At 34.4% G+C, this 14892-nt stretch overlaps 2 protein-coding genes across 7 annotated transcripts in view; one reads left to right on the top strand and one right to left on the bottom strand.

Moving 5' to 3' along the window:
- LOC137241146 (uncharacterized) overlaps nucleotides 1-1462 on the bottom strand; it is a 40267-nt gene extending 38805 nt beyond the window's left edge. For both annotated transcript variants that reach the window (XM_067768439.1, XM_067768440.1), the window contains exon 1: nucleotides 1327-1462. In XM_067768439.1, the coding sequence (XP_067624540.1) occupies nucleotides 1327-1349 (23 nt within the window). In that variant the 5' untranslated portion in view covers nucleotides 1350-1462. The remainder of the gene's footprint in view (nucleotides 1-1326) is intronic.
- The window catches only part of LOC137241140 (tropomyosin-1-like), an 857608-nt gene that overhangs the window by 131739 nt on the left and 710977 nt on the right, over nucleotides 1-14892 (top strand). For all 5 annotated transcript variants that reach the window (XM_067768425.1, XM_067768430.1, XM_067768429.1 and 2 more), the window contains exon 2: nucleotides 1477-1636. The gene's annotated coding sequence lies outside the window, so the exon portion shown is untranslated. The remainder of the gene's footprint in view (nucleotides 1-1476; nucleotides 1637-14892) is intronic.

Genomic DNA, 14892 nt, shown 5'->3' with positions numbered 1-14892 from the left:
AGTCCCAGTCCCACTCCGAGTCTCAGCCCCAGTCCTAGTCCTAATCCCAGTCCCAGTCCGTCTGTGGTCTAGTTCTTGGAAAAAAGGATCGTAAATACTAATACAGGCAAATTAGTCCACCAAATTTCAGGCAAATCGAATAGGAAGTACATATGTTTAAAATTATGCGGGTATTATTAATTCATGTCTCTATTTCGGCTTCGCATGCTTATTTATCAGTTTTGCCAGGTTGATGCGACTAAATCGAATATGACAATGGAAATTACTTTAAAGCTCTCAGCAACAGCTTTCATTTGATATCCATATCACACACACATTGTAGGGGTATCCGGGTCCACGTTTTGGCCTATATCTCAAGACCCTAGTCGCCCAGCGATATAAAAATTACTCTGTACTAAAGCACACATCAACAGCTTTCATTTGCTGTCCATATTACACACACCTTCTAGGCGTATCCTGGTCCACGTTTTGGCATATATCTCGAGACCCTAGTCACCAATAGGTATGAAAACTACCCCGTATTAAGCACTTTCATTTGATATCCATATTGTATAAACACATCCATGGGATGCCCGGGTCCACGTTTTGGAATTTGATTTTTATATATATGGATACAAAAAACATTTCAACTCACCATATTCACTCATATTAATAGAGTATGTGTGGAACTTAAGAGCGAATTGAGGGTTTCACAGAGTTCCATTGCCACACCGCCATTTTATACAGGGTGAAAGTGTAACGCTTTTGCGTTGCGAGCAGGCAACAATTTTCACAAAAGAACGAAGTACTCCGTAAAATCGTTGCCAGTTTTTTAGAATAGAACAACAACCCTTGCGTGGCGTACACAAAGCGTAACACTTTAGCCAGAAAAGAAAACGCTACTAGTTTGAGTGTGAGCGCATTTAATGTAGCCAGTAGCTTACTAGTAAGTACCGCAAATTATAAATCGCGCTCAATTAGATTATGTTAGGTTGAACTGGCTGGTCCGCGAAGAAATGGATTGGCTTAATGAGTCCATAGTGTTACCATAGCGTTTGTTTAAAGAAAACTGAAGAACCCTATTTAAAAACAGGACCTTTCTTACAAAATAACCCCGTCCTTTTGGTAAAGCTTTCGCTGACCTGTTCCACTAGCTGTTTCTAGATCTGATTTAAATACAGGAATAATTCAAAAAAAAGGATGCGTATATTTCTCTAAATTTAAACCAAAAAGACATATAGCAGTATGTCCTTTACTAATATATCGATTTGAATCTTAAAATATCTTTTAATTTACAATACAATTTTTTTTTTTCGAAAAAAGATAACATTAAATTTAGTTACTTACATAACAAACTGTTGTTCCAGCATTCCTCTTAGTATTATCTTGAAAATCACAAGGATCAAATATCACTTACGTCTTCGACACTAAAACTGACAATGTGATATTAAAATTTTTCACACCTTTTATACTTGAACTTTATGTCGATTTTTTTAGCGAAAATTCCACACGCACACAAAACACATTATACGATTCCAAATAAAACAAGTAAGGACGGCACTGTCTTCGGCTGTGCCGAAGACTTCATACCCTTCATGAATGGGGCTGAACAACAACCTTATCCGGTTCGTAATTTCCAAATAATCGGATGTATAAGGTAAGAAATAAATAGTGAACAGATGTACATACCTAAACGATTTTTAAGATAAATATAAAATAAAAAATGGCAAAAAACCATCTTATCTGAACGATCGGTTGTATGGGAACGAAATTATTTTTTCATGAAATCTTCTATGATATATTAGAATAAATATGACCAAGTTTAACGTTTTTATATTGGAAATTAAGGAAGAAATGGCTAAAAATCTTTCTATCTGAACGATCGGTTGTATGGGATATATACTATATATAGCTCCGATCAAAGTGATTTTTTCAGAAGATCTTCTATGATATATTAGAATATATATCACCGAGTTTCATGTTTATAATTTCTAAATTGCGGCAGGAATGACCAAAATCGTCTTATCTGAACAGTCGGTTGTATGGGAGATATATGATATAGTGGTCCAACCCTACCGGATCCGACAAGTGTCTAATATAATACAAAAATGCATCCTTGTGCCAAATTTCATTGAGATATCTCAAAATTTGAGGGACTAGTTTGCGTCCAAACAGACAGATGGACGGACGGACAGACGGACATGGCTATATCAACTCAGTTCGTCGTCCTGATCAATTCGGTATATTTAATGGTGAGTCTATCTTCTATATTTCGCAACGTTACAAACATCGGACCAAAGTTAATATACCATTTCATGTTCATGAGAGGTATAGAAGGAAAAACAGTAAGTAGACTAAGTTCGGGTAACATTGTATATACCCTACAGAAATAATGAGAGACAATCAAGCAGAGCAACAGTTTCGCAATAGGTTTAGTTCGTCACTTTTTTCTAAGATAAGGAAATTTCCATTTTACTTACTAGCGTCTCTGTTATGTGCATTTCCTAACACAGTGCAAAACAAGTAAGCTGTTTGGCCAATTTTCGTGTATTCACAAAAGATGGTTTGTTCTACAAAATTGTCAAATTTATCGATTTAACCTTTGGCTAGTCACCATTGTGAAAACATAAATGTCAGTCTAGTAGCTATCCGGCGGATGAAATCTAGCTTAACTGTAGATAGTAAAACGGCCCTTAATGACTACCTCCGAACTGCTGATAATCGGATGCATATCGGGAGAGTGGGTAGCCGCACTTGTATCAACAGCGCTGAAGTCAGAACAATATGGATTTAAATTAATTAATGCAAAGTTTGCGACTATTTCAGAACCACCTAGGACTGAACCAATTAGATTATATATATACCTAGCTCGAACCTAAGCGCTATTGATACAAGTGTGAGCACTAAATGTCCCGTTCTTCATCCGATATGTACCCGTTCAGCACCGTTCGTTTTTTCTGCTGGGTATTCATTTTTGTTCTAAAACTTATTGATTTTTATGATTCAATAACACACAATGCTACTCTGGTTTCCTTAAAGTGCTTTGAAAACGCAATTATAAGCTTCAATAATAAATTATTTACCTTTAAGAGACACGTATGGTTTAATTTATCTTATTCGTACAATTTTTTGCATGTATTGAAAATGAGCCAAGCAAGCAGAACATAAAAAATTCTAAAAGTGAAAAAACAAATTTCCATCTCTTTTATCTATAAATATAAGCAGACGCGGCAGACCTTGTCCTGCCCTAACTTTGATCTATCTACCCCCCTTTTTCTTGTCCTTTTATTCACTCCCACCTCTGCCTTTCTCTTTCTATGCATCTCTTTCTCCCTCTCCGTCTTTTCCGATTTATCTTTGTCTAACTCCATCTCTTTCTCCCTCCATCCCTTATTCCCAGTCGTAGTTCCACTTAGAGTTCCAGTCCGAGTCCCAGTCCCTCTCCTGGACCCAGTCGGTCCCTGGTCCGATTCCCGGAAAAAAGTTTCGTAAATACTAATCCAGGTAAAGGGCTACCTCAATACCTTATTTCAGGCAAATCGAACAGCGAATTGTATTTGTTCGAATATATCGTTCCCGGGTCCCCTTTCCGGGAACGGAAAGGTTTGCCATGAAGCGACATTGCAAATTTTATCAGAATCGGAGAGTCATTTCGGATAGATGAAATATATAGATAAATTAAATCTCCTTGGTGCACAAACAACACAAAAATGAAATAATTAAACAAATTTTCTAAGTTAAACGGTTTTATTGAAAACTATACTTACATGATGTAATAACAATACTAAAAGCTAGAAAATAATTAGGTAGGTCCTAGGTACTAGTCATCACACTCGTCATCAATCTAGGGCATTTGGCCCGTGAAATTTCTAAAAATGTGAGGCAGCATAACCTAATTCAGTTAGTCTTACTTATGACCATCAATAGAAATTTGACGCGTTCAACGCTTTCATTTAATTGTTTGATCAACGCCCTAGATTGATCAGGAGTGTGATGACTAATACCTAGGACCTACCGAATTATTTTATAGCTTTTAGTATTGTTATTACTTCATGTAAGTATTGTTTTCAATAAAACCGTTTAACTAAAAAATTTTTTTTATTATTTTATTTTCAAATTTTTTGTCTTTATTTAATTGCCTATTATTTCTCATTCTATTTAACTCATTTAGTGACTCATTATTACAACGACTCTTACCTGACAATTTGTTACAATCTAGGTGCTCAATACATAATCCTTCCAAAGACTTTACTCGACTCTGCGCCACGTACGCTTGTCCCTCCTCGAAATCCAAAGTATTTTGATGTCACTTCTATAGGGCTGTATGTAATATTTGTTCCAAATATGTGCCAATTGGGACCACAAATACAACTTTTTTGGATATCTCAATCCTTGCGCCACCTAGCGGCAATTTTTTTCATAGGTCGCTTTCTATTCATGTATGATCCAAATCGGATCACAAAGACGATTTTTTTAAGTATTTTATCCATGCGCCACATATCGGTCTTTTCTTGTTACGGAACTGTCATCGGGTTCTGAACTATATTCCAAGTTTGAAGCTTGTAGCTTATCGGGAAGTTACTTAAATTTTAATTCCAAAATGTGTGCCGGCCGGCCGTCCGTCCGTCAAGTCGAGCTAAAAAACCGTTTAATAATTAAAAACGATAATGCAGTTCCTTATCGGTCATTTTTAAAGATCTATTTGGGTATGTATTATTAAATTGTGTAACATCTACTCGTAAAGACGGCTGTGAAGGGATGAGATTTCCCGGTTCTCAATGCCTTAGTATCTAGGACTTACATTTGTTAAGTTAATATACCTAATTCATTCGTACAGTAAAGGATTTAGTTATAAAAATGAAAGGGGTCAGTCGAAGGATACAACAAAATTAAAGAATGTTCCGAAACCCTTTCAACTTTAGTCACTGACCTTAAAACTTTTTTGCTATGCGTTGATTGGGAAATATTTTGTTATTTTTAAGGTATTATTTTTCTAGATTTTGCCATTTGTTTAAACAAAGCAAACAAAGCACATTAATTAAGGTTTCAGTTATGAGGTTTCAAATTAATCACCCATTTATTTGAACAACAAAAAAAAAACGGTTTTTAAAATATTTTTCACCTTTTAAAAATTAAAGAAAGAAATATTTCTTGGAAAATAAATAAAGTGGCATTTAACCTGCAGAAAAATTCACCTCTTCAAATCCTTTGCAAATGACTAAATCAACGTTATAACAATCTATAGCTTGGTTTTCACTTGGTCGAATTTGGCCGCTAATTTGGTCAAATCAATAAAAACGGCTTGTCATACAACGTTAAAAGCGATAATTAAATTGGATGCAAATTATGGGCAACTTCTCTTTTGGAGTTGCTTATCATATTTACACACGGCGACTCGTTTTATACTCAGAGCTCCCAGAGTATATTAGTTTTATTCGCATAACGGTTCCCCGCAACGGCATAAACTAATCGAGATAGTTATGTACGAACGATTTTCCGTCATCCCTTGTCAAACTTGTTTTCGAGAGAAACCGGTTTCGGAGTTGTGCCATCATCAGCGTCGACTTACGTTCTGATCTGTAGTTGTCATTTGTATTTTAGTAGTTTGACCATCTTTGTGGGTTTGTTGTTTCGGTGCGTTGTTTTGTGTTTATTTGTTGTTGTGTGTTTGACTGAAAATATAGACTTTTATATATCTGGGCGAAAAAAGAAATTCATTTAGCCATACCCGTCCGTCCTTCCGTCTGTCCGTAAACACGATATCTTGAGTAAATTTTGAGGTATCTTAATGAAATTTGGTGTGTAAGTTCGTGGGAACTCATCTCAGATGGCTATTTAAAATGAACGAAATGGGACTGTAACCACGCCCATTTTTTCGATATCGAAAATTTCGAAAAACCGAAAAAGTGCGATAATTCATTACCAAAGGACGGACAAAGCGATGAAACTTTTAAATTACTTTTAGATTATGACGCAGAATAGAAAAATAGTAAAATTTTGGACAATAGGCGTGGCACCGCCCACTTTTAACAGAAGGTAATGTAAAAGTCTTACAAGCTGTAATTTGGCAGCTGAGTATGTAATGTTCGGTCACACTCGAACTTAGCCCTCCTTACATGTTAGACAACAGTTTGAAGTTTCATTTCATTTCATTCTAAAAAGTTGTTTTATTTATTGAAAATTTAAAAACTTGTTGTGAAATACATACCAATTAAAACGTTAAGGATTTGTGTTTCAAATCAAAAAAAGTTCTTCAATAAAAACAATTTAAAACAAGTAGGGAAGGCTAAGTTTATTTATTTATTTATTTTATTTATTACGACTCTTGGAGCCTAGATCAACACTTAAAAATATTATTGCATTAATTAACAATATGCACTACGTATGAATTTGACCTTCAATTTGTATTTGAATTTGAAACATGAATTTGAATTTGAATTTGAAACATGTAACACAAATCCATCCGAATCCTAATATTTATTTTATATTCATTGATTTCGCGTGAGCATATAATCTTTTTTTAAATAAGTTATTATCACAATTCCTAACATTTGCAGGTAATTCGTAAATTTGTAAAAAATACTATTTTTTCACACTCCGTTTTGTAATTAGGTAATTTAAAATACTTTCTCTGTCCTCGTAGTTAAATTTAATATTTGTCTTTAGATATCAGGCAAATTTCCTGTTTTTATGTTGTATATAAACTTCATACTGTTTAAAAAAATTTGCTGTTTTACGCTCATCCAATTCAAACTTGTAGCATATATAATGGGGGTATCAAAACGTTTACCTAATATAAAGCGCATAGCTTTATCTCTTACACGCATAAGGGACATATATGTCCCCGAGAAATTTTCACCCTTTTCAGCAATATTGGCAACCCAAAACCCTTCTTACTTCATTTTGTTTAAACTCTACTAATCCTTGTTAAACTTTAACACTGGCAACATGGATATAAACCGTTATGTGTGTAAATACTCGTGGATAAAGAAGCAGAGATCTCTTTAACAATTCATCAGTATTTAAAACTGTTTAATTCTATCTAAACAATATATCTCGATCATTTTTTACTTGATGTATACTCACTGGTAAGTAAAATTATTACTTTATTAAATACTTTTGATTTCAACTATTCATATTTTATGCTTTGTAACTATTTTAGGTTTTCACTTTTATTTTCTTATATTTTGGTGCCGAAAATGTCTTCAAATCAACGCAGAGAATTCTCGTTACGGGAAGAAGAATTCATAGAAGTCTTGATGGCTGATAACAGCGACGACGAGGATGGTTTGCTCCTTGATGAAGAGGACCAAACATTTTTAGCGCAATATCTGGATACCGAGGGACTGCTGTTGAAATTGAACCTTACCCAACCCCTGTTAAGCAAGATGTAACTCAAAACCAGGCACATCTTTTAATGGGCGAAAAAATGCGTATTTTCCCCACAATTTTCTGGAGGAACAAGAATACGACTTCGGCAGGTTTCTTATTGCTGATAGCAATCGCTCTTCTGATGAGGAATTGACTCCTGTAAACATTTTCGATAAGGTTGCTGACTTCGAAAACTTAGTTGATAAGATTATAGTTCTTGAATCAATACGTTATGCTGAACAAAACGGCCGATCTTTTACTATGAGTAATAAAGAGGCGAAAGCTTTCTTCGGAATGAACTATTGGTCTACAGATATTGATATGGGAGTTCCTTCCATTGCTAATGTGATGACTGTAAGCCATTTCGAAGAAATAAGAAAGACTTACATTTCAGTGACAAGTCTAAAGAGCTGCGGTAATAATCTAAATTCTGATAGAGCTTTCAAAATACGCCCCGTTTTGAAGAACTTCAATCGAGCTTTTCAAAGCTCTATGACCAATACCTAGACCCAGGCAATAGACGAACATATGGTTAAGTTCAAAGATCACAATATAATGAGACATGTGACCACAAAATGGGGATTCAAAATATGGTGAAGGGCAGATACTTCTACGGGATATTTATTTCAGTTTGACTTGTATACTGGAAGAAAAAATAGCGGCCCTGAAACTGGATTGGGGGAATTGGTGGTGTTGCAATTGTTATTCCTAAGATAGGTCCCCTTGAAAAAACACATAAATATAAAAATTTAAATTTTTTTCTTAAATTTTATGTTGAACTAAACCAAAATAAATAGATACAAACCAAAAAAGTTATTTTTACTACCTTGGTTTCCTTATAAACGTGTAAGGGTTATTCTGCATTTTTTGTAGTTTATCGATTTGCGAATCTTTCAATATAAAGAAAATAGTAGAAGAATATATGAAGTTATGGCTCAATTATGGATCTATAAACTTTTGCTTTATAATAACTACTCAAGTTTCTACAGGTTCTTTGAATGAAATAAATTTTTTTTAGCTATTTTACCTGCTATATAATCAACATCAACATGGCCATCAAATTTTAGTTTGCAATCTATTTGAATGCCGAGATATTTGATCGTATGCACCTTTTCAATTTTAGTATTATTTATTTTAATAGTTTCAAAATGAGCTATATTCTTCCTTGTGATTACCATATATTAAATTTTTTAATATTAATTTTTAATCTGTTCTCAAACAGCCAAATATAGAGAGCATCTAAATCACTTTGTAGTTTTTCTGGTTGGAAATATGCCACTGCTTAAACTTTCATTTATAAAATGGTGGTGACACCTACCATATTAAGTAGAAGAAAATGAAAAAGTTCTACAGGGCGAAATAAAAAACCCTTAAAATCTTGGCAGGTGTTACATATATAAATAAATTAGCTGTATCCAACAGATGATGTTCTGGGTCACCCTGGTCCACATTTTGGTCGATATCTGGAAAACGCCTTCACACCACTCCCTTTTAAAACTCTCATTAATACCTTTAATTTGATACCCATATCGTACAAACTCATTCTAGAGTCACCCCTGGTCCACCGTTATGGCGATATCTCGAAAAGGCGTCCACCTATAGAACTAAGCCCCACGCCCTTTTAAAATACTCATTAACACCTTTCATTTGATACCCATATCGTACAAACATATTCTAAAGTCACCCCTGGTCCACCTTTATGGCGATATCTCGAAAAGGCGAACACCTATAGAACGAAGGCCCACTCCCTTTTAAAATACTCATTAACACCTTTCTTTTGATACCCATATTGTACAAACAAATTCTAGGGTGACCCCTGCTCCAACTTTATGGCGATATCTCGAAACGGCGTCCACATATGGAACTAAGGATTACTCCCTTTTAAAATACTCATAAACACCTTTCTTTTGATACCCATATTGTACAAACAAATTCTAGGGTTACCCCTGGTCCACCTTTATGGCGATATATCGAAACCGCGTCCACCTATGGAACTAAGGATTACTCCCTTTTAAAATACTCATTAGCACCTTTCATTTGATACACATATCGTGCAAACGCGTTCTATAGTCACCCCTGGTCCACCTTTATGGCGATATCTCGAAAAGGCGACCACCTATACAACAACCACCACTCCCTTTTAAAACCCTTATTAATACCTTTAATTTGATACCCATATCGTACAAACGTATTCTAGAGTCACCCCTGGTCCACCTTTAGGGCGATATTTCGAAACGGCGTCCACCTATAGAACTAAAGCCCACTCCCAACCAATCTTAAATTGAACTTCGTCCGATAATGTTGAACCAATTATTGTTTTTTTGCTTACGATTTGTTAAGAAATTATCAAACCAGTCTAACTCAATATCTTTAATAAATGCTTGATAATTTTCGTAATAATATTTTCTGATCGATAGTTTCAAAGGCTCTTTTGAGATCAATGAAAACTGCAATGATCGACTTTTTGTTATTAAATTCTTCTTTCCATTCAGCTATAATCATGTTTAAAGCTGTTTCGCAAGAATTATTTTGTCGAAATCCTGACTGTTGAGGTATAAGTATCTTATTATTTTCTAAATACTGAACTAAATAATTTTTAGCCAAAGTATTTATTGGTCTCAGCTCCTCTGCTTCAAAAGTATTTGCAACTCTTTCTATTGGGAGTATAGTCGAGGGTTTCCAAATAGTTGGAAATATGCCACTGCTTAAATTTTCATTTATAATTTGAGTATAGAAAAAACCTAAATATGGTACTACGTCTTTCACAACACCATCCGATAACAATTTTTCCCACCTCTTTTGGCTTTAAGCTTACTGACAATTTTTACGACGTCATCCGTGCTAACTTGGTCAAATTTAAAGACAACATTAGTTAGCATCTCTATCAAATACTTCTATATTACTACTAATGTCTTGAATGCTATCTACATAATTTAAATTGTTGGAAATTTCCATTCATTATCATAAACTAAACCATTTATTACTATTTTCTTGATAGATGTAGTTTTCTTTCCCATACTTATTGCCTGTTTCAAATGTTTCCTCATCATTTTACTATAATAACTATTACTATTTATTTTATTTTCCATATGTTTGATTTTTTTAATTTTGACAGGCTGTTTGTATTTTGTTTTTATGTTTCTGTACTCATCCCATTCTCCTGAAATTTGCCCAGCTTTATACAGTTCAAATTTATATTTATTCATATGGGCTAACTCATTGTGAGACCATTTATTTATTAATTTTAATTGAAGTTCTTTTTCATAAGTTAGATTTTTCATAACACTCATAATATTGTTATTAATGATAGAAACTTTGTTATCCAAACTTACTCTGTCAAAATTGCTAAAATAACATATACGCAATTGATCTGTAAGTGATTCAATATTATAGTACTCCCATGACGTAATTTTTATAGCACTCCTCATTCTAAATTTAGGGCTTATTTTTATCTTAAATTGTATTATTTCATGATCGGAAATTTGGTGATCATCTAACTTTTCACACACTATGTCTTTAGTATTCGAAAAAAGTAAATCAATTTTTGTTTAACATCGGTTAAAAAAAAAAATAAAAATAAATGTAAGGCGCGATAACCTCCGAAGAGATCTAAGGCCGAGCTTCTCTTCCAATTTGCGTCGTGCTCCTCTTGATTTTTCCCTACAAATTGGCCGGACGGGACCTACATGTTTTATGCCGACTCCGAACGGCATCTGCAAGGCAGATGAGTTTTCACTGAGAGCTTTTCATGGCAGAAATACAATCGGAGCGCTTGCCAGACACTGCCGAGGGGCGACTCCGCTTAGAAAAATTTTCTTCTAATTGAAAAATCTTATTTCTAAAATTTTGATGTTGCTTTGCCCGGGAGTTGAACCCAGGGCATACGGTGTGATAGGCGGAGCACGCTACCATCACACCACGGTTATACGAGTATCAAAATCAAATGTTTGATACATACAGTATGATTTAAAAAGTTCAAATAATTGTATGCTATATGTTGACATATTATTTAAGTTAATATTATAATCGCCTACTAGAATGTTATTAACAGCCAGCTCACTAGTACAACCTAAGACGGTACGTAAGTAGTTTATGAAATCCGCATCGCTTGTGCTCGGTGAGTGATAAACCACACCGATTTGCCATTTTGGATTAAAATGCTTCAATATCATAAGAATACACCACATATTTTTAGCCATTACTTTATTATACTTAATGCTATATTCGATGGATTCATCCGCATACACCAAAACATCACCAGTATGCCTACTATGTGAATCACATCTGACTAGGTTATAAATTTGTATGCTCAACTCCCCATTCGTCATTAAATTTGTGGTACATGTTACAGTACACAGTATTACAGCTGGATTGTTAATTTCAGTCAGTCTTTCCAATTCTACTTTGTTCCCTAAAATACTATTAATATTGAGATATAGACAAATTGAATTGGTACTATTTGATTGCTACTTTCTAGTTTTGGTTTTAACTTGAATATATCATTTATATGCTGGGCATTCCTTGCTAAACGCAGCATGGTGTACAATGTACACTGTACATCAGTCTCTATCGATTTTTTCTGGACTAGCTCACAACAGTTTACACAATTATGTATATACATTTGATACACAATCTCTGAAATCGTGATTGCCTCCACATCTACTACATGCTTTTTTATACACAGAGTGCTTTGCACACAGAGTATATTAACTTTGATTGAATAACGGTTGGTTGTACAGGTATAAAGGAATCGAGATAGATACATATAGACTTCCATATATAAAAATCATCAGTATAGAAAAAAAAATTGATTGAGCCATGTCCTTCCGTCGATAACTTGACTAAATATTGATATATATTTACAAAATTTGGTACACGAGCTTATCTGGGCTCAGAATAGATTGATGTTGAAAATGAGGGAAATCGGATGATAACCACACCCACTTTTTATATGTATAACATTTTGGAAGACAAAAAACCTGATTACCATTTAGAATGCTGAAATTTTACGTGTGGACTGATATTGAGACCCTTGATAAAAATTTTAAAAACTCTTTTAAAATGGGCGTAGCACCGCCCACTTGTGATAAAATCAATTTTACAAATATTATTAATCAAAAATCGTTAAACCTATCGTAACAAAATTCGGCAGAGAGGTTGACTTTACCATACGAAATGCTTTGAAGAAAAATTTACGAAATCGGTTAAGGACCACACCCACTTTTATATAAAAGATTTTTAAAAGGGTCGTGGACGAATAAAATAAGCTATATCTTTGCAAAAAAGAGCTTTATATCAATGGTATTTCATTTCCCAAGTGTATTTGTAAAAATAAATAGGAAAACTTGAAACTAAAAAAATGGACGTGGCGCCGCCCCTTTCATGACTAATCAATTTTCTATGTGTCGAGAGCCATAACTCGAAGAAAAATTCACAGATGGTGATAAAATTTGGTACAAAAATTTTCCCTATAGCAGGAAATATTTCTAGAAGAAATGGACGATCGGTTAAAGACGACGCCGACTTTTATATAAAATATTTTTAAAAGGGTCGTAGACGAAAATAATAAACTATATCTTAGTGAAAAAGAGCTTTGTATCAATAGAATTTTACTTTCTAAATATAATTATAACATTAAATTGGAAAACACTAAAATGTTTGAAAATGGGTGTGGCACTGCCCCTTTTATGACTAATCAATTTTCTATGTCTCGGGAGCCATAACTCGAAGAAATATTAACATATCGTAATGAAATTGTGTACACATAGTTTCCTTATAGCAAAAAATATTTCTAGTAAAAATGGACGGGATCGGTTAAAGACCACGGCAACTTAGATATAAAACTAGTTTAAAAGAGTCGTAGACTAGAATAATAAGCCATAACTTAGCAAGAAATAGTTTTGAATCAATGATATTTCACTTATCAAGTTTTATTGTAAGAGGAAATGGGGAGACGGGCGATGCCACGTGTTATGTAGAATAGTAATTTATCTGAAATGAAATGTACAATTGAGGCTCACGCTGAGTATATAATGTTCGGTTACACCCGAACTTAGACCCCTTTACTTGTTACTGATACATTCAACCGCCTTGTGATTAAATCCCAAGTATTTAAAGCAGACATCGGAGTTTCATAGATCAATTGATCAGACAAACAGGTGACAGCTCCGACACATAAGCAGTTTTTCTTATAGATGAGTTTAACAAAAGCTTATGCATTATGAGTATATTGCATGTATTTTTATGGAGAATGGTAGAATGAGCGACACTAGCGCCATCCGATATTGAAAAGTAGCCAACTCCCCAATTTTGTTCCAAGCAAATCATAAGAAGAAGAATTTGACATTTGCTTTGGCTAAGGGTGTTGGCACACTTTGCAAGTGAAATTATTTTTCCCACTGGTTGGTAAATTTTCTAATATTTTTGACAATTAAAAACTGCAATATAACAATTGAATACGACACAAAATATGTTAGCAAGTATTTTTGCTGTATAGGGAAAATGTTTACTACAGTGCTTCGCGAAATTTTGTATGTGAATGGGCAAGGCGTAATAAACTTCAATTGCCAAGTCTGAAGTTCCTTCATATTTACAAACGCAACATCTTGGTTGATTGTGGCGATGTTATTGGAATGCATAAGCTTGTGTTAAACGCATCTATATGAAAAATGTCATTGTGTCACCGCCTTTACGCTCTTCCCACAGACAGGTTGCGCTCTTTGCTTACCAAATGATTTAAGCGGCAGTTAAGCGGCAATTACCCACCGACGTGTGCCGTACGTACGGACGTTTGTCGTACGAAACACGTTTGACCGAACCCTCAAGCCCGTAAGAATCAATGTGTGCATAACATATTTGTGTGTGTATTGTTTACAGGAAAGCACAGTTGCCATTGACCAGTTTGGATGCATGCTTATGCAAACATCAACTTTTGGAATTACAAATTTTCATGGTGAAAATGGCAGAAACAAATACTGAATAAGAATTTCTATTTCATTTATTTGTAACCTACAATTTTATATAATAATTTTATGATATTTCAACAAAATTTTAAACAATCTTTAGCCCTTTTTGTATAATAACTGCAAACGGTCAAAAATTAGCGCACAAACGTTTACTAGGCAACTCTGTCTAGTGAGAGAGCGATCAGCTGACACGTCCTTACGGAAAAAATCAAAATTCATTTGGGGTCTACGTTCCGGGCTACGTACGTACGTGCGTTGAACGTCGATGAGTTTTCGTTTACATTGCACACTCATAAGTTATGTCGTGTCAGCTTACACGTTTTTTCTACGTACGTTCGTGGGTAACTACGGCTTTAGTTGTCGCTGAGCATTTGGCGCAGTAACCACGGCTGCCACAGCCTGTTTCCATTTGGGACCAAAATTCGTAGAAAAAAGGACCAAAATTTGTTTTCGTTTATTGGTATACAAACATGTAATAATCAACTACTTAAAAAGTACAAAACAACACGACGTTACAAACAAACAAAAAGTGCTTCTATTAAAATTGATGATAATTATTGGTGATGATAATAAATTA

Source organism: Eurosta solidaginis, chromosome 2 (genome assembly GCF_040869045.1).
Source record: "Eurosta solidaginis isolate ZX-2024a chromosome 2, ASM4086904v1, whole genome shotgun sequence".
Classification (NCBI taxonomy): Eukaryota; Metazoa; Arthropoda; class Insecta; order Diptera; family Tephritidae; genus Eurosta; species Eurosta solidaginis.
This window is presented reverse-complemented; position numbering and strand designations above follow the sequence as displayed.